At 42.4% G+C, this 21,433-nt stretch overlaps 1 protein-coding gene across 1 annotated transcript in view; it reads left to right on the top strand.

The window, feature by feature from the left end:
- Window positions 1–21,091, top strand: part of SCD5 (stearoyl-CoA desaturase 5) — a 127,108-nt gene extending 106,017 nt beyond the window's left edge. The window contains exons 4-5 of the mRNA XM_029598957.1: window positions 53–285; window positions 20,356–21,091. Coding sequence (XP_029454817.1) covers window positions 53–285; window positions 20,356–20,546 — 424 coding nt within the window. The 3' untranslated portion in view covers window positions 20,547–21,091. The remainder of the gene's footprint in view (window positions 1–52; window positions 286–20,355) is intronic.
- Window positions 21,092–21,433: the final 342 nt, after the last annotated feature.

Genomic DNA, 21,433 nt, shown 5'->3' with positions numbered 1-21,433 from the left:
ATATTTTTTCTCATTCATTTGTCTACTAATATATTGTTTTGTTTCCCTGTAGGTACTATAAGACGTCAGTAGTGATCATGTGCTTTATGATCCCTACTCTTGTGCCCTGGTACTTCTGGGGAGAGTCCTTGTGGAATTCCTATTTTCTAGCATCCATTCTTCGTTATGCCATCTCCTTGAATGTCTCCTGGCTGGTCAACAGTGTCGCTCACCTGTATGGCAATCGGCCATATGACAAGTATATTAACCCCCGGGAGAATACCTTTGTCACTTTAGGAGCAATTGGTGAGTACCTGTCTATTGGGGGGGGGGGGGGTGGAAAAGGGGTGTTATGAAGAAGAGATAAAAGCAAAGAGGTTAATTTTCAAAATTGCTCGTGCGTGACCATGTATTCATGTATATGGGCATGCATAAAGTTGCTATAGTATTTTATAACCTGTGCACAAATGATATGTGCAGGTTATAAAATACAAGAACACATACATGCAAACATAAGTATGTAAAAACTGTGAGACATACAAGTTCACACTTATCCAGATAAGTAGTGCCAATTATCTGGTTATGTAAGATAGCTAGATAAGTCTAAAAAGCACTACATATCTGGCCAAATCAGATAGCTGGATAAGTTGTGCTTTTAGAGTTATCCGGCTATCTGACTTAGTTGGATAAGTGGCATTTTCAAGATTTATCCAGCTAAGTAGCACCTGCTGTTACTTAGCTGGATAAATTGGAATTTAGCTGGATAAGTTCGAATTTGTCCATCTAAGTAGTGACAAAGGAGCTACTTAGCCGGATAAATCAGAATTTAACCAGATAAGTGTACGCAAATGATATACCTGTGTGTTTTTACTTCAAATTTTAAAAGGATACGCAAGTAGATTTTACCCATGTTATTTAGACGCATTTACTTCTTGTATGTCGGCTTTTCATGCATACGTCGGGGGATTTTCTAACATTCATGTGACAATGAAATTACCAGTTTTAGCAGGAAGTGATCCTGTAGCAAGGACCTACTCTCTAGGTGATGTATTGTTCTCTCGCGCTGAGGACAAGTCTCCCAGGGCTACTGCCCAGGAGGGAAGGATTAGGCCGGTCATCATAGTTGGTGATTCAATTATTGGAAATGTAGATAGGGTGGCTAGTGGATGTGAGGACCGCCTGGTAACTTGCCTGCCTAGTGCAAAGGTGGCAGACCTCACGCATCACTTAGATAGGATTATAGACAGTGCTGGGGAGGAGCCAGCTGTCATGGTACATGTGGGCACCAACGACATAGGAAAAGGTGGGAGAGAAATACTGGAAGCCAAATTTAGGATTTTAGGTAGAAAGCTGAAATCCAGAACCTCTAGGGTGGCATTCTCTGAAATGCTTCCTGTTCCACGTGCAGGTCCCCAGAGGCAGGCAGAGCTCCAGAGTCTCAATGCATGGATGAGACGATGGTGCAGGGAAGAGGGATTCAGTTTTGTAAGAAACTGGGGAAACGTTTGGGGAAAGGGGGAGACTTTTCCAAAAGAATGGGCTCCACCTTAACCAGAGTGGAACCAAGCTGCTGGCACCAACTTTTAAAAGGAGATAGAGCAACTTTTAAACTAGAACAAGGGGGAAAGCCGACAGTCACTCAGCAGTGCATGGTTCTGAGGAATGTATCCTTGAAGGATGCTAATGAAACAGGAGAGTTAAGGCATTCCAACAGAGAGGTTCCAATAAAAGCAAACATGGTCCATGTGCCTATATGTAAAAAATCACCTGAGTTAAAGATTTCCAAATTATCCCTATCAACTGAAAAGCAAACAAAAAACACACTTTATGTCCAGGAGGGTATAGAGTCCAGCAGAATAAGGATAATACAAGAGACTAAATGCTCCTATATGGGTAGAAATCCCATGTGCGTTGGGTAAGAGTATAGTGATAGGAGTTAGGGATGTGCAGAGCAAAAGTTTAAGTTCATATGTCCATAAGTCGAAAGGGGGTCCCATTTGCGGTCAATATGGACATATGGAGAATTCCATAAGTTGAGTCTATGTCCATATGTGCAAATAAAAATTTAAACCCCTCACCCTCCTTAATCCCCCCCCTCCCCCAAGACTTACCAAAACTCCCTGGTGGTCCAGCGGGGTCAGAACGCCCCCCGGAGCGATCGCGCAGAAAATGTCAAGTTTGGTCATATGATCAGCACTCCAAACATTGCATCATTTCCACATTTTGTCTTTGGCGATTTTTTTTTATAAAGGTTTTTGTGCCTCGCTTTTTCTTTTCCTTCAGTATATCTAAAGGCTACAGGTAGTTTTGTTGATGGTTTGATACACTTTCCCACTTGCAGCAATTTAAATAGTATTGTGTTCCATATTCAGCCTAGAGAAAAGAATCACGTGACGCCGCGTCGGAGTGACGCGGCGTCACGTGATTCCCCGCGCGATCGCTCCGGGACCCTCCGTTCGACCCAAAAGGAACTTTTGGCCAGCTTGGGGGTGTCAGGAGGCCCCCCCAAGCTGGCCAAAAGTTCCTTTTGGGTCGAACGAGGGTCCCCCGAAGCGATCGCGCGGGGAATCACGTGACGTCGGCGCCACGTCGGAGTGACGTGGCGTCACGTGATTCCCCGCGGGACCCTCTGTTCGACCCAAAAGGAACTTTTGGCCAGCTTGGGGGGGCCTCCTGACACCCCCAAGCTGGCCAAAAGTTCCTTTTGGGTCAAACGGAGGGTCCCGGAGCGATCGCGCAGGGAATCACGTGACGCCACGTCACTCCGACGTGGCGCCGACGTCACGTGATTCCCCGTGCGATCGCTCCGGGGGACCCTCGTTCGACCCAAAAGGAACTTTTGGCCAGCTTGGGGGGGCCTCCTGACACCCCCAAGCTGGCCAAAAGTTCCTTTTGGGTCGAACGGAGGGTCCCGGAGCGATCGCGCGGGAAATCACGTGACGCCGCGTCACTCCGACTTGGCGCCGACGTCACGTGATTCCCCGCGCGATCGCTCCGGGGGACCCTCGTTCGACCCAAAAGGAACTTTTGGCCAGCTTGGGGGGGCCTCCTGACACCCCCAAGCTGGCCAAAAGTTCCTTTTGGGTCGAACGGAGGGTCCCGGAGCGATCGCACGGGGAATCACGTGACGCCGCGTCACTCCAACGTGGCGCCGACGTCACGTGCTCCTCGCAAAGGAGTTCAGAAATGGCAGAAATGGCGTCCTGACTCCTCGCTGGACCACCAGGGAGTTGTGGTAAGTCTTTGGGGGGGGGGGGATTAAGGACGGTGAGGGGTTTAAATTTTTATTTTGGATCAACAATCGCGATTTCCAATGTATTCAACATAGCTATGTTGAATAAGTTGGAAATCCGATCGTTTACGTGTTATCACTTTTTTAAGTTAAAAAAAAAAAAAAAGTAGCGTTTTACATTTAAGTTCAAAACGAATGCACACCCCTAATAGGAGTATACTACCGTCCACCTGGAAAAAATGGTCTGACAGATGATGATAATGCTAAGAGAAATCAGGGAAGCCAACCAATTTGGCAGTGCAGTAATAATGGGAGATTTCAATTACCCCAATATTAACTGGGTAAATGTACCATCAAGACATGCTAGAGACATAAAGTTCACTAAAGAAGACCCCAGGAAGGACTGTCGCTAGTTAACAAGAAACTGGAGGGGACTGGAATGGATGAAACTCCATTTATGGAAGAGAATGTATGGGAAGAGCTAGGAAAACTGAAAGTGGACAAGCCATGGGGCCTGATGAGGTTCATCCCAGGATACGGAGGGAGCTCAGAGATGTTCTGGTGGCTCCGCTGCATGACCTGTTTAATAGATGCCTGGAAACAGGAGTGGTGCCGAGTGATTGGAGAAGAACGGCAGTGGTCCCTCTTCACAAGAGTGGGAGCAGAGAGGAGGCTGGTAACTACCAGCCGGTTAGCCTCACCTCGGTGGCGGGAAAAGTATTGGAGTTGCTGCTGAAGGAAAGAATAGTGAACTATCTACAAGCAGCAAAATTGCTGGACCAGAGCAGCATGGTTTCACCAAGGGAAGGTCCTGTCAGACGAATCTGATAGACTTTTTTGATTGGTGACTAAGGAATTGGATCGAGGAAGAGCACTTGATGTCATCTACTTGGATTTTAGCAAAGCACAGGAGGCTTGTGAATAAAATGAGAGCTTGGAAATGAGTGCCTGGATAGCAAACTGGTTGAAGGACAGAAGACAATGTGTGATGGTAAATGGAACTTACTCGGAAGAGAGAACGGTGATGAGCGGAGTGCTGCAAGGGTCGGTGTTGGGACCAGTCCTGTTCAATATCTTCGTTAGCGACATCGCAAACAGGATAGAAGGTAAGGTTTGCTAATTTGCGGTTGATACTAAGATCTGCAACAGAGTGGACACACCGGAAGGAGTGGAGAGAATGAGACAGGATTTAAGGAAGCTGGAAGACTGGTCAAAGATATGGCAGCTGAGATTCAATGCCAAGAAGTGCAGATTCATGCATATGGGGTGTGGAAATCCAAAAAAATGTATTCGATGAGGGGTGAAGGGCTGATGTGCACGGAGCAGGAGAGAGACCTTGGTTTGATAGTGTCTAATGATCTGAAGTCGGCAAAACAATATGACAAGGCGATAGCTAAAGCCAGAAGAATGCTGGGCTGTATAGAGAGAGGAATATCGAGTAAGAAAAGGGAAGTGATTATCCCCTTGTACATGTCCTTGGTGAGGCCTCACCTGGAGTACTGTGCTCAGTTCTGGAGACCGTATCTCCAAAGGGACAGAGACAGGATGGAGGCGATCCAGAGAAGGGCGACCAAAAAGGTGGAGGGTCTTCATCGAATGACTGATGAGGAGAGATTGAAGAACCTAAATATGTATACCCTGGAGGAAAGGAGGAGCAGGGGTGATATGATGCAGACTTTCAGATATTTGAAAGGTTTTAATGATCCAAAGTCAACGACAAACCTTTTCCATTGGAAAAAAAATCAGCAGAATCAGGGGTCACGATTTAAAACTCCAGGGAGGAAGATTCAGAACCAATGTCCAGAAGTATTTCTTCACAGAGAGGGTAGTGGATGCCTGGAATGCCCTTCCAGAGGAAGTGGTGAAGACCAAAACTGTGAAGGATTTCAAAAGGGCGTGGGATAAACACTGTGGATCCATAAAATCTTGAGGATGTGAATGAAGAGAAGAAGCATGGGGGTGGCTTGCAGGAATGACGGCTACTACCTGGTGATTAATACCCTTATTCAATAAACATACACACGGTTAATGTGACTCCAACACTGCTCAATGCTTCAACGACAAGAGGAAATGTGGGAAAAAGGATTTGTATTTATAAATAAATATGGGAGTAGCTTGCTTGTTGAGGTGGCTACTACCCCGAACAAATTAAGCCTGATACTTCACTTTGAATACATATACAGCGCAGCTCACTGCTTTAACAGCAGGGGGAATGAAGAAAAGAGGATTTATATTCAACAACCAACAAGGACTAAATTGCACAGGCTAGGTAAACAAATAAGCGTGGGAGTAGCTTGCTTATTGTGGCGGTTACTACCCCTAACCAATTAGGCTTGATACTTCACTTTGATGTAGCTCCAGCACTGCTCTCTACAACAATGGCGGGGGTGGAAGGAAATTAGAACCAAAAAGTTACCAATAAGGGTCCTGACCTCAGCGGTCAGAGTAACAGATACGTATGAGAAAAATAATGTGAAAGCTTGCTGGGCAGACTGGATGGGCCGTTTGGTCTTCTTCTGCCGTCATTTCTATGTTTTTATGGATGTAATAAACAACTGCTTTATGGAGCAATTGGTTCAGGAACCAACAAGAGAGGAAGCTATTTTAGATTTAATTCTTAGTGGAACGCTGGATTTGGAGAGAGAGGTAATGGTGGTGGGTCCACTTGGCAATAGTGATTATAACATGATCAAATTTAAACTAATAACTGGAAGGGGGTCAATAATTAAATCTACAGTTCTAACACTAAATTTTCAAAAGGGAAACTTTGATAAAATGAGGAAAATAGGAAAAAAAAAAGAAAGGTGCAGCTGCAAAGGTTAAAAGTGTTCAACAGGCATAGATATTGTTTAAAAATACAATTCTAGATGCACAGTCCAGATGTATTCTATGCATTAAGAAAGGTAGAAGGAAGTCAAAACGATTACCGGCATGGTTAAAAGGTGAGGTGAAAAAGGCTATTTTAGCCAAAAAACATCTTTCAAAAATTGGAAGAAGGATCCATCTGAAGAAATTAAGAAAAAGCATAAGCATTGTCAAGTTAAGTATAAAGCATTGATAAGACAGGCGAAGAGAGAATTTGAAATGAAGTTGGCCGTAGAGGCAAAAACTCATAATAAAAATGTTTTTAAATATATCCGAAGCAAGAAACCTGTGAGGGAGTCGGTTGGACCATTAGATGACCAAATGGTTAAAGGGGTTTTTAGGGAAGATAAGGCCATTGCAGAAAGACTAAATGAATTCTTTGCTTCTGTGTTTTTACTAATGAGGATGATGGAGAGATCCAGTTCTGGAGATGGTTTTCAAGGGTGATGATTCAGGTGAACTGAAACCAAATCACTGTGAACCTGGAAGATGTAGTAGGCCAGATTGATAAACTAAAGAGTGGCAAATCACCTGGACTGGATGGTATGCATCCTAGGGTTGTGAAGGAACTAAAAAATGAAATTTCAGATCTATTAGTTAAAATTTGTAATCTATCATTAAAATCATCCATTGTACCTGAAGACTGGAGGGTGGCCAATGTAACCCCAATATTTAAAAAGGACTCCAGGGGTGATCCGGGAAACTATAGACCAGTGAGCCCTGACTTCAGTGCTGGAAAAGAAAAGTGGAAACTATTCTAAAGATCAAAATCACAGAGCATATAGAAAGAAATGGTTTAATGCAGTGGTCCCCAAACCTGTCCTGGAGGGCCACCAGCCAGTCAGGTTTTTGGGATATCCTCAATGAATATGCATGAGAGAAAATTTGCATGCACTGCCTCCACAACATGCAAATTTTCTCTCATGCATATTCATTGTGGATATCCCAAAAACCCGACTGGCTGGTGGCCCTCCAGGACAGGTTTGGGGACCACTGGTTTAATGGAACACAGTCATCATAGATTTAGCCAAGGGAAGTCTTGCCTCACAAACCTGCTTCATTTTTTTGAAGAGGTTAATAAACATGTGGATAAAGGTGAACCGGTAGATATAGTGTATTTAGATTTTCAGAAGGCATTTGACAAAGTCCCTCATGAGAGGCTTCTAAGAAAAATAAAAAGTCATGGGACAAGACGATGTCCTTTCATGGATTACAAACTGGTTAAAAGACAGGAAACAGTAGGATTAAATGGTCAATTTTCTCAGTGGAAAAGGGTAAATAGTGGAATGCCTTAGGGTTCAGTACTTGGACTGTGCTTTTCAATATATTTATAAATGATCTGGAAAGGAATATGACTATTGAGGTTATCAGATTTGCTGATGATACAAAATTATTCAGAGTAGTTAAATCACACGTGGATTGTAATACATTGCAGGAGGACCTTGTGAGACTGGAAGATTGGGCATCCAAATGGCAGATGAAATTTAATGTGGACAAGTGCAAGGTGTTGCATATAGGGAAAAATAACCCTTGCTGTAGTTACACGATGTTAGGTTCCATATTAGGAACTACCACTCAGGGAAAAGATCTAGGCATCATAGTGGATAATACTTTGAAATCATTGGCTCATTGTGGTGCAGCAGTCAAAAAAGCAAACAGAATGTTAGGAATTATTAAGAATGGAATGGTTAACAAAATGGAAATTGCCATAATGCCTCTGCATCGTTCCATGGTGAGACCACACCTTGAATACTGTGTACAATTCTGGTCGCCGCATCTCAAAAAAGATATAGTTGCAATGAAGAAGATACAGAGAAGGGCGACCAAAATGTTAAAGGGGATAGAACAGCTCCCCTATTAGGAAAGACTGAAGAGGTTAGGGCTGTTCAGCTTGGAGAAGAGACGGCTGAGAGGGGATATGATAGAGGTCTTTAAAATAATGAGAGGTCTTCAACGAGTAGATGTGAATTGGTAATTTACACGTTCGGATAATAGAAGGACTAGGGGGCACTCCATGAAGTTAGCAAGCAGCAGATTTAAGACTAATCAGAGAAAATTATTTTTCACTCAATGCACAATTACGCTCTGGAATATGTTGCCAGGGGATGTGGTTAGTGCAGTTAGTAAACTGGGTTTAAAAAAAGTTTGGATAAGTTCTTGGAGGAGAAGTCCATTAACTGTTATTAATCAAGTTGACTTAGGGAATGGCCTCTGCTATTACTGTTATTAGTAGCATGGGTTCTTCTTAGTGTTTTGGTACTTGCCAGATTCTTGTGGCCTGGTTTGGCCTCTGTTGGAAACAGGATGCTGGGCTTGGTGGATCCTTGGTTTGACCCAGCATGCCAATTTCTTATGTTCTTACCACTTAATCTACTAATTTGCCCAGGCCATCTGCAGCTTGTGAAGACCCTCTTGGCTCTTCAGCCTGATGTCCCCCCATTTCACCCAGACCCCTACCCAATCTTTTTTTTATTTTTCATATGTTACTATCACTTACAACTGATACTGAGCAGGAGCAAATATATGCGAGTACTATTCCACCGTTACATGTGTAAATTGCTTATAGAATAGCAACTTACGTAAATGTTGGCCCGTCCCGGAATGCCCTGGCTCATCCCTTTTTTACATGTGTAAATTTACTCACCAGAGGCGGAGCAAGAAGGCTGTGAGAGGCTAGACTGGAAGATGCTGTTCTCTGTTTTTAAAAAATTTCCTTATGGCTCCTGTGAGGAAGGGTAAAGTATGAGTTTTCCCTACTGAATCCACTTACAAATCAGGCCAGCAGACTATCACGTCTTTTATGTCTCAGGAGCTGAATTCTCCCGGGGTTATGATCCCCGTTTTTGGCCCGGGCGAGGAAGAGCCAAGCCAGCTGGGGGCTGCGATTTCTCTCAGCCCCTTGGATCAGGACTATCTACCTCTGCAGAGGTTTGGAGATTCCCCTGATTTTGCGATGGTGCCAGTTGATGATGCTGTCCAGGCATCTGTGTGAGCAGGGACAGAGGGGGCTCCTGAATCTCTGCTATTCATACCACAAATAGCTGCCCTGGTTCCCGCTGCAAGTGTGGAGGATTGTGAATTGATTTTGCTGCCCACTGCTTCTTCAGTTATGGGGGCTGGATACTCCGACGGTGTGGGCCCGGGTGAGTCATCATTTTGATTTAAGAAACCCGTGGTAGTAACACTAGATGCAATGTGGGAATTTCTGGAGCAGTTCAGTCAAGTTTTGACCAACTCAGCTACCAAAATGGACTCTGTGCTTTCTAGACTATATCCTTTGGTTTCACGATATGAGTTAATTATTCAAGAACAATGGAAATTGACTGGATTTTCTTAATCAGGATGTAGCTAAGATACAATTGGTTCAGACTACTATGATTCAGTATTGTGGTTCATTATCCTGAAGAATTGAAGAACTAGAAAATTCTTCACAAAGATTTAACCTGTGACTTTTGAATTTTCCTAAAATTAATGGGGAATTGCCTATGTTGACCTTAAAAGGATATTTCTCAGAGATGTTACATATACCATCTGACAATTTCTACTAATTAATAAGGTTTCCATTTTGCCTACTTCTTCTCAATCTTCAGGTCAAGCAGTGCTTGTTGTGAATCCCAATATACCTATGGATAATCTGACTGAATTTTTGGAATCATCAGGCCCAGAAATAGTTGAAAGAGCAACCCACTTGATCTCCTTTGTTTCTGAAACTGACCTAAGAAATGTTATGTCTCTATACTTTAAGAATTTGAATCTTATTTTTTATAGTCAGAAAATTAGAATTTTTCCTGTTATTTCCAGGATTACTCAGGAAAGGAGGAGGCATTTTTAGCTTTGAGGAAAGATACTTTAGATTTAGGTGCCACATTTACCTTATGTTATCCATGCAAATGCTTAGTGAAATATCTGGCTGATATTTTTATTTTCTTTTCCCCTGAACAGCTTGAGTCCTTCTTGAATGCTAGCAGGGCTGGTGCAAGGAGATTAGGCACCCTAGGCACCTTCTGCCTTGCACCCAACCTCCCCATTGCCTGCCCCCCTGGTCGCGCCCCGCCATCGTGCCACCACCCCAATCTCAGCCCCAATCGTGCTGTGCCGTGAGCAGGTTGGGCGCTGCTCACGGCTGTGCCGCCACCGATCTTGCTGGGCCGCAAACAGTTGAAACTCTACTCCTCCTCCTTGCTGCTGCTCATGGTCGGCGGCCCCAGAAGGCTTGTGCCCCCTAATGGTCAGTGCCCTAGACCCAGGCCTAATTTGTCTAGTGGTTCCGCCGGCCCTGAATGCTAGGAGAATGTTAACATCTTCTCTTGTACCCACAATGTTTTAGACGTCCTGGCTATTTATGTTAAAGCTTCTTTATTTGCCTATCATGAAAGCAAATCGTATAGCAGGTTTCTTTTCTTTCTTTTCTCCCATATTTATCTCTGCCCCCTTTATTCTGAGTTACTTTGTTGGCCTATTGTGAGGACAGTTACTGAAGCTATTGTAACATTTTTCTTTTTTGTGAAGTTTACACTTGTTTTTCTTATGTCCTCTACATGTTTCCTGTACAAAATGTTGTTTGCTTTGATAATAATTAAAATTCATAAATAAAAAGAAAAAAATATACTCGTGATCCTGTTGAGGTGTTTGAAATAGCATATACTCGTGCATATGCTAGATGCATACGTGTTATTTTTTATTGCAAAACTTTTGAAAATTCACCTTAAAGCTTACTAAGAAACACAGACATTATATATTTGCTTTCTTAAAATTATGGCTACAGCATTTTAAAAGAAATGTATTATAAATAATTGTTTTTCTTAAAATAAATATTTGCAAGTTTCCCTATGCTGGAAGGTATTTTTACAGATATACTGGGGTAGAAAAGGTAAAGCAAGTTTTCTTAGTGTAAAAGGTGTTCTCCATAGACAGCAGGATGAACTAGCCATGACATGTGGGGTGATGTTATCCGGTGGGACCGATCGGATCATTCTCTCTTAGCTCAGAGATCTTTTGCTCTACTAAGCATGTACGGGAATTCCGCCATGGATGTTGTCTCATGAGCCACCTCATAAGAACATAAGAAAATGCCATACTGGGTCAGACCAAGGGTCCATCAACCCAGCATCCTGTTTCCAACAGTGGCCAATCCAGGCCATAAGAACCTGGCAAGTACCCAAAAACTAAGTCTATTCCATGTTCACATTGTTAATGGCAGTGGCTATTCTCTAAGGGGCGGATTTTAAAAGGGCCGCGCGCACCGGCAGCCTATTTTGCATAGGCTGCCGGTGCGCGTAAAGCCCCGGGACGCGCGTAAGTCCCGGGGCTTTCGAAAAGGGGCAGGAGGGGGCGTGTCTGGGGGCGTCCCTGAAACGACGCGGCGTTTCGGGGGCGTGCCCCGGCATTTCGGGGGCGTGCCCGGGAGCGTGGCACAGGCCCGGGGGCGTGGTCGAGGCCTCCGGACCAGCCCCCGGGACCGGAGGACGGAGCGGGGCTGCCGGCCACGCGCGCAAAGTTAAGGGGGGGTTTAGATAGGGCCGGGGGGGGGGGTTAGGTAGGGGAAGGGAGGGGAAGGTTGGGGGATGGCGAAGAAAAGTTCCCTCTGAGGCCGCTCCGAAATGGGAGCGGCCTCGGAGGGAACATGCAGCTCGCACTGGGCTCGGCGCGCGCAGGTTGCACAAATGTGCACCCCCTTGCGCGCGCTGACCCCGGATTTTATAAGATACGCGCGGCTACGCGCGTATCTTATAAAATCTAGCGTACTTTTGTTCGCGCTCGCGTATTTTTTAAAAATCTGCCCCTAAGTGAACTTAATAGCAGGTAATGGAATTTTTTTTTTAAACTTTTTATGTTTACTTGACTCCAGCTTGTTCTGCTGAAGGGGGGGGGGGGGGTATTTTGGAGGAGCTTCTGCTGAACTCCTTACCCAGGGAGGCAGATAAGGCTGCATGCCGGGAAGAGAATAGACCGTGGCTTCTAAGAGACTTACATTTTCCATGCCTTTGGCTTCTGGGAACACAGAGACATCTGGACACCGTGGTAACATTGGTTTGGTCCAAGGCAGCAGTAACAAATTTCATGGACATTTTTCTACTGCATATGTAGTCTTTAAAACCATTCACTTTGAGTTTTTCTTACTACACATCTTGAAGAATTATTTTTTTAAGTAGCACTACAAAGTACTGTTTGGGGGCTACTGAGGCAGCAAGGCAACTTTTCAGAGAAAGATATTAAGAAATTTACAGAAAATTGAAGAAAAATTACAGAGATAGAGTACACTTCTATGCTGATGCTCAGATGAAAAAAGACTGAGGAGGCTCACAAGGTAATGAATGTGCGGCAATTCCCACAAATGCTCAGTAGAGCAAACGTTCTACAAGCTTTGGGGCTGATGCAATAAAGTCACTTGGAAAGCGGGAGCTGAACAGTCAGCACCCGCTCTCTTAACGCACAGATGGTACCCCCAAGGGGGGCGCCATGCAATATTTAAATTAGGGGGTCACGTTAGCAAGGAGGCACTAGGCCCCTCCTTGCTAATGTGAACCCAATCGGTTTTCGTGACTGCTGTACACCGGTCACGAAAACAGACGTTGAGTTTATCGGCTTTGGTTTTCCTTACTGGCGTACGGCAGTCACGAAAACGGACGCCGAGTTTATCAGCATCGGTTTTCTTTACCAGCGGACAGCCGTCACGAAAACCAACGCGATAGACTCGATGTCTGTTTTCCTTACCGGCAAACGGTAGTCATGAAAACCAACACCGGATTTATCAGCATTTGTTTTCGTGGCTGTCCATCCGTTTTCGTGACGGGTCCGAGTATCAATTTATTTATTTTTTTTACTTTTGTTTCTTTTATTTTTCAACCTACTTAATATCACAATGATTTCATCCTACTTAACATCACAACAATATTAATTAGTAGGCAGTACCGAAAAGCAGTTTTTTCTGCTTTTCTATACTTTTTTTTGATGCGCACAGCTATTAACGCCTGCTCCAGGCACTATATGCTCAGAATAGACCTCCTGCGTTGGCATGCCACGCTCCCTCTCCAGCCTTCGGTACTGCCTACTAATTAATATTGTTGTGATGTTAAGTAGGATGAAATTATTGTGATATTAAGTAGGTTGAAAAATAAAAGAAACAAAAGTAAAAAAAATAAATAAATTGATACTCGGACCCATCACGAAAACTGATGGACAGCCACGAAAACAAATGCTGATAAATCCAGTGTTGGTTTTCATGACTACCGTTTGCCGGTAAGGAAAACAGACATCGAGTCTATCGCGTTGGTTTTCGTGACGGCTGTCCGCTGGTAAAGAAAACCGATGCCGATAAACTCGGCGTCCGTTTTCGTGACTGCCGTACGCCAGTAAGGAAAACCAAAGCCGATAAACTCAACGTCTGTTTTCGTGACCGGTGTACAGCAGTCACGAAAACCGATTGGGTTCACATTAGCAAGGAGGGGCCTAGTGCCTCCTTGCTAACGTGACCCCCTAATTTAAATATTGCATGGCGCCCCCCTTGGGGGTACCATCTGTGCGTTAAGAGAGCGGGTGCTGACTGTTCAGCTCCCGCTTTCCAAGTGACTTTATTGCATCAGCCCCAAAGCTTGTAGAACGTTTGCTCTACTGAGCATTTGTGGGAATTGCCGCACATTCATCACATGCATTTGCATATGATGAGTGCTATTAGATTCACTCCGCGTTGGACGTGCGTTGAATATGCGCTAATCCCCTTATTGCATTAGGGGATTGATTAGCGCCTATTCTACCTGCGTCCAACTGCAGTTTAACAGTGCGCTCGGCTGAGTGCACCATATTGCATCGACCTCTTTGAGAGAAGGGTTCATTCGATGCTGCCGGATGACATCACCCCACATGTCATGGATAATTCAGCTCAGCTTGACAATGGAGAATGAGTGGTCCGATCACTGCACAGCACAGCATGGTATAAAACATCTACTACCTTGTGATTTAGTATATATTCCTGCAATTGTCTTGTTCTGCCATGTGATATCTCCTGAGAGTTTGGTTTTTTCACACTCATTTTAGGTTATATCTATACTTTATGGAAAAAAATATGTATTATATTTTGAGCAATTGCAGTAGCAATTGTTTAGGCAGTTGTGCAAACACTCCTGATATCAATATCAAAAAAGCAGTGTAAGACTTTTCGGTGAGTTTTTAAGAGTTTTGGGTTAGGTTAGGGTTTATGAAATCAATTTTTCTCATTTTTCCTTATTTGTGCCTTAGAGATATTATATAGTGATTTCCTTTTATGTGATTTACTACTACCACTTAACACTTCGATAGCGCTACTCAATATATGCAGTGCTGTACAAAACTACGTAAGAAGACAGTTCCTGTTCAGTAGAGCTTACAATCTAATTGAGGAATATATACAGGTCAAAAGAGACTTTGGGAATTTAATTTACTAGTAGAACAATGGTTAAAATCAAGACTGTGAGTGGGATAATCATGGTTAAAGTTTAAAAGCAGTCTCAAAAAGTTGGGGGTTTTAGACTGGATTTGAAAAAGGCTGGAGAGGGAGCGTGGCATGCCAACGCAGGAGGTCTATTCTGAGCATATAGTGCAGCCAGGTGGAAAGCAGGAAGTCAGGAGTTAGCAGAGCAGGAGAAGGGCACAGATAAGAGTGACTTGCTGATGAGTGGAGTTCACAAGGAAAAGTGTAGGGAGAGATAGGAAAGGTTGGGAGGAGTTGCAGGCTCTTATCAGTAAGTAATAGGAGCTTGAACTGTATGCAGAAATGGATATGGAGCTAATGTAGTGACTTGAGAAGAGGGGGATGATTTGGTGTAGTGACACTGGCAAAATATAAGTGGCATAATTGAATTTTGAATAGATGAAGTGGAGAGAGATGGTTCACTGGTTGAGCAGTGTGAAGGAGGATGCAAGAAAGACCCTCAGAACACCTTAAGGGACTGGATCCAGATATCAGGTCCAATCTACCTTAAGGAACAGCCCGGAAGGGAATCCTGGTCCAGTGTGTTTTCCTTAGCAGGGAAATAAGAGAGCTGGCTCAGGTGGGAACAGTAAGGCCCCTTAGAATATGCTCAAACTGCCTATGTTTGTTGCGATTACTTTTCTTTAAAGCTTGCTTGTTTCATTTTGTATAAATTATAAAAGTTTGTGAAGAACCGCCAGAGTCCAGACTCCTCTGGCCTCCCCTAAACCATGGACCATTCCCACTGCTTTACATATGGTGGTAGCAGTGGGATCATCTGCTCTAAGTATCAGCACAGAACAGAGGCCCACACCAAAGAAAAAAAAAAGAGAGAGAGAATGTTATTTCTCTTGAGGCCTTGCTACAGTGGAAACTGAATTTTGAATACAATAGACTAAGGGCGTTAGCCCTGCATAGACAGGGGCAGGATTAATGAAAATGAGGGGCATTATTGCATGCTTTTAATGCTGGAAATAACTACACATTTTTTCCTGGTGTTAAGCTGTGCGAAATGCATGAAATGGCTGTAACACAATTTGCGATAAAAATTGCAAATTGCATTTCAAGCATTTTTGGGCTTGAGGGGGGAGGGAGGGAGAGAGAGAAAGAGGGAGGAAGGGAGAGAGAGTCTCTGGGATGGCACACATAGAAGTCATCTATTTATACTGCTGTAGGAGGCCAGCTAGTAACTGGAGGTGAGGTTTTGATGATGGTGTAGGGTTTGGGGGCCAGTTTTACATGCAGAGTGAGATGTATGAACAGCACAGTGAACCTCAGTGAAGATTTGACATCACTTGGAGTGAGTAAAATCACACAAAGATGAGATTTCTACAATGTTCTCTTGCCCTAGCTTGATAGACTCTCTACCAGGGTTCTATCAAGCTAGGGTGTGAGAACATTGAAGAAATCTCATCTTTGTGTGACTTTCCTCACTCCAAATGATGTCAAATCTTCACTGAGGTCTACTGTGCTGTTTGTATGTCTCACTCTGCATGTAAAACTGGCCCCCAAACCCTACACCATCACCAAAACCTCACCTCCAGTTTCTAGTTGGCCCTCCTATAGTTATTACTATGAAGGCCTTATAAAAAGTCTCTCTCGCTAAAATGATCATAACCATGCCCCTTTTTCTTGGGTAATATCCATGCAAAATTATATATTTTGATGAATCTAGGGGTAAATGTGCTAGGGTTAAAGCAGCTACCCTGGTGCCAATGCCCTTTGAAAGAATTGCTATGGACCTACTACAACCTCTGGAAAAGTCCAGCCGAGGAATAAATATATTTTTGTCATCCTAGACTATGCTAACAGGTATCCAGAGGCTGTAACTCTGAGGATTATGAAGACTCAAATGGTAGCAATAAGCTTGATAGAGGTCTTCTCCCAGGTTGGACTACCCAAGGAGGTATTAACCAATCAAGGTACCCCGTTCTTGTCGAAAGTGATGAAGCATGTTTGTGGAAACACTGCAGACCTCAGTTTACCATCTGCAAACGAACCCCTAAAGCAGATGCTGAAGAAGTTCATTGTGGAAGATAGTAAGAACTGGGATTTGTTGTTGCTCTGATTTTGCAGTCCAGAAAGTTCTCCAGAGCTCAACATGCTTTTTTCCCTTTTAAGCTATTATATGAGAGAAGAATGAGAGGAATCCTAGATGCAGCTTGGGCCCTGGACAGAACGTGGTTAACTATGTAATCCAAATGCAGGAACAACTAAGGAGGGCCAGAGAAGCTGCATGTCTACTGATGTAAACGGAATACATATAATTGCAAAACACAGCAGTAAATGTGCAAGAATGTACTCTTACTCAGTAACCTGATAAGTGTAACTACAGGCATCCACATAGTTGGATTTGTCTGAATCTGGAGCAACTCTGGGAATGGACTGGTAGAGGGAGAGAGAGAGAGAGCAAGAGAGAGTTGCAGTTTTTTTTGCAATTGATCACATGGAAAAACATCCCAGGAATGGCAACCGGGATAGAATATTGCTTCAAAGAGAACAAAGATGGATTTTCAAACTGGATAGTTTGGATCCAAATGGATTAAATGCATTTATCGAGTGGGGACATTTTCTGTAGACTTTTTTAAAACTGACAATAGATGTTTTTATGTGACCAATAAACATCATCCACGTGGCGTATTATGATTGGTTGACTTTGGTATTTTAGCACGAATCAAATGTGGCTCACGGGTATCAGCCATTTTTTGAAAAGGAGTTGTTAGACGATTGATTCACACATGAAAGTAAAATGTGGATACGGTCATTGTGAGTATTCTTCTTTGTTTGCTTTGTCATATTTAAATCTGGTCAGCTCATGGTTTTTTTTTTCATTTTTAATACTAGATAATTTGAGTTATATCTGGTAAAGCACACCTGTGGTGAAGACTACCCCCTGAGGCAGCCTGTTTGGGCAAAACACTTGGCGTCGGAATGTTAGTCTCTCCAGGACCGCTTACAGGAATGTTCAAAGTAAAAAAACAAGAAAACATATATAAAAATATGAGCATTGAAATAATGCCATTTATTCATGGAGGTTTTTTATGACTAATGATTTTGCCATCGTCACCAATCCTTAAGGTGGTTGCCTAAGGAATGGCTTCTGAAGTCTTTTTTCTTCCATTTTTAACAAACATATTCAAATCAATTTAAGATCAATCGCGTGCCCGGATACTGCATTTGTTTAGTAACATCAAACAGAAACTCAATCAGATATGTAATTTTAAATAGAATCATTTTGGCATAAATTATATTTTGGATATATTTTTCAGTACCACCCTATGTCAATTGGACATCCACGGACCATATAAGTGAGTTTCTTACTTGGCTGAGTGAGGAAAGGAGTCAAGTGGGCCATGGGCAGACTTTTAATCTTGAGTCAAAGGAATAGGTAGTGCTGCTACACAGGGAAGTTTCTCCTTATGTTAGGGGGTGCGGTGTTACTATTATCACTCAGTGGGGGGGGGGGGGGGGGGTTCTTCCATCATATAGGGAGCTTCTGTTTCAATGAGGGACATTGTGGCCCACACTGGGCCTTTGCATTAGCTGGTGGAAGTTAATGCTAACACTTAACTACATTTCCTGTTCTAACTCATTTAATATTAATCAGCTGCGTTAAATAATTCAAGTATTAACATGAAATATAGCATGATAAGATGGGTTACAAGTTATATTAACTTTAACACACTTTTGTAAATAGATTCCATGATGACAGATTACTGGATTTAGGCTCATGGGGGAATAAATAGGCTTTTTGTGGGACATGCACGATGTTGGATGTAAGGATTAGATAATTGGTGGTTTTTTCAGGTCTCCTGTAGATAACTCGTGGGGCCAAATTTAATTTTATTTATATTTAAACCACTTTTATAAAAATTTGAACGTGCATATTAAAATGTCACTTAACGAGCAATGTAAATGTTTGTTCTAGAGTAATTTTACAGTTTATAATTTGTTCTGCAGAATTCTACAAATGTTTGGTGTATGCTGTTGCTGAATACAAATCTTTTAAAATAAATAAAATAAACACAAAGCTTCTTTTAAGAAAATTCATACTGTTTTGTTTTATTTTTCCACAGGAATTGTTAAAGAATTAATAATTTTTTTAGTTAAGAAAAAGAAGGTTGTGTATTATAAAGGCAGCATGTCCATGTCTTTTTTTTTTGGATTTGCCTCAGGTGATACAAGCATGCTGGAAAAGATTTGTCTTAAATGAAGTCAGAATTTCTTACAATTATCACAATTGTAATATTTTATCCAGTTAAACTGGGTTGTTTCTGCAGGGTGATGTTTATTTGTGCTTATATTATGACCAAGCTAGCAATTTTCTAGTTAAAAACCTGGAACAGAGAAAACAGATTATAGATAACAGTTATGACGATTCCGGCACTGGATTTACATTTGCACCTTCCTTCTCCCCGTCCTCTGTCTCCCACTGCTTTTCAGATCCTCCCTCCCTTGATCTTGGATTCTGTTTTATAGTTCCTGGAACCTCCTTTATTTATTTATTTATAGATAGTTGATATTCTGCCTCCTACCGAGAATGGCCTCCATCCCGATTACAATCAATTTAAAGCAGACAAATTGCAAATGTGATAATTTACAATAGTGTTCAAATTTACACTGGGAATGCAGGGTATAGAATTTCAAGACCTTAATTGGAAGAATAAAGAGTTGGCCAAGGGGGAATGGCATCTCTGCAGAGAAGGCCTGGCTGAAAAAACATTCCTTGGCTTTTATTTTTTCCTGAAAGTGAGGTAGCAAGGCTCACGTCTTAGGGGCGCTGGAACCTTTTTCCACATTGTTGGTGCACAACAGGTACTAGCATGATGTCTAGTGCAGGAAGATCTGGCAGAGGCCAGAGGAGGAGAGGAAAGAATTGCTATTTGGGAGCACCCGAAATCTATTGAGGAGGGTGTGTAGGAGGAGAGAATTCGGGAGAGGTACTCAGTACTTACTTATTTACCCAATTAAAGACAAAGTAGAGAGTTTTGAATGTTATCTTGTTTTTGACTGAGAGCCACTGCAGTTCTTGGAGTATAGGATTTCCTTCCTTCCTTCCTATTTCTCCCTTTTCACAGATCCTGGAATCCCCCTCCAATCCATAATCCCAGATTCTCCCTTCTCTTATCCCCTTCCTACCTCTTTATCCCTCCTCTCCTCTTCTAGTCCTGATCCTCCCCCCTCTTACTCAAACTTCCCCATTTTCCGTCTTCCCTATACCCGTGCCCCCCTCTCCCCTCTCTCTCCAGTTCTCTCTTCTTGCCCTCCTTTACCCAATCCTCCATTTCCTCTCTCTTCTCCCCATTCTTGGTCCTCTCACTAGCTCTTTTGCCTCTCCCCCATCCTTGAGATCTCTTCCCTATACTGATACTTGAGATCCCTTTTCCTCATGCCATAAAAATACAAAATAAAGTCTACAGAGACAAGCAAGTTTGTAAAACTTTTTATAATGTAATATAAAAGATGGAAATGTTTGTATGTGTTTCAGAATTATCTCATTCTTACTGTAGGAAAGTGTGGATTTGTGCCTTAGATCCTTCTGTTTGTTGCCTGTCCTTCTTGGGGGAGGGGGGGGGGGGGGGGGAGGCAAACCACATCAACAGTGCCAAAGGCTGAGAAAAACATAAACCCATCACTGGTGCAATGTTAGCACTCTCTTTGTAGCCCTGGGGGTAATGGTTCAAAGTGAAAATCCTCGTGCATTCTCCTTTTGAAAATTGTTTTAAGGGCCGCAGGCAAAAAGCACCTGTGAACTTTGTACCAGTCTGGACAGTTCTGAAAATTGCCCTCCCACCCTCAATGTATTGACTAAAATCCTCTCTCTCTTTTTCAGGTGAGGGCTTCCACAATTTTCATCACACATTTCCATTTGACTATTCAGCCAGCGAGTTTGGTCTCAAGTTCAACCCCACCACATGCTTCATTGACTTCATGTGCTTGCTGGGGCTGGCCAGCGACTGCAGACGGGCTTCCAGGCAGACGATCCTGGCCCGCAAAGAGAGGACTGGAGATGGTAGCATTTAAAAAAAAATTGCCTGAAAAATGTATGCTCTTGTACCACTTTTTCCCTGTAGGTAGAGTATGTATTTCAGTATTTTGTCAAAGAGGAAACTTTTTATTTATTTATTTTGTATTAGCTTATCCTACTCCAAAAATGAATGAATAAATAAAATGTGTTAATGCTAGATGCAAGCTATTAGTTACCGCTAGAGATAGAACCTTAATTTAATTGTCTTAGCAAATGATGCATCTGGTGTATTCTGTAATGTGCTGGTCCATGTCATTAACATATCCACAGCATGGAGAAGCTATTATTTAAGGTGTGGAAAAGATCCCTATTTTTCATCTTTATTTAACAAAACCATTGATTAATAGCAAGTAATCCTGAGGATCTGACCTACCATTATGATTGTGGAATGCTAACTTATTTATTTACCTATATATATTTATTTATAATACCTGTATAGTTTTGTCTGGTTTGCAAGAATAATGCCCCACTGTCCATGCTTATCATGATATTAATTTATAATTAAGTAAGCTTTATACATAAAAGTTATACACTGCAGCAGGCCAAAAAATTAAATAAATAAATATATATATATATATATATATATATATATATATATATATATATATATATATATATATATATATATATATACACGTATACACACACCACATATGTTTAGCTGGTTCATCTGTTTCCATAAACATTGCAGTTTATGAAAGTGGATAACTGTAACATGCCCTTAAACCAAATAATGCTTCACTTAAAATGCTAGGAGAACAATGATAGCAATATATTTCTTAATCAGAGCTACAAGTGCATGCATAGTTTTGTTAGTTCCGTCTGCACTGTTTGGTTCATTATCCCTTGGCATGCACTGTTCACTATTGTTTTATTGTTTACC

This window comes from Rhinatrema bivittatum, chromosome 1 (assembly GCF_901001135.1).
Source record: "Rhinatrema bivittatum chromosome 1, aRhiBiv1.1, whole genome shotgun sequence".
In the NCBI taxonomy this organism is placed as follows: Eukaryota; Metazoa; Chordata; class Amphibia; order Gymnophiona; family Rhinatrematidae; genus Rhinatrema; species Rhinatrema bivittatum.
This window is presented reverse-complemented; position numbering and strand designations above follow the sequence as displayed.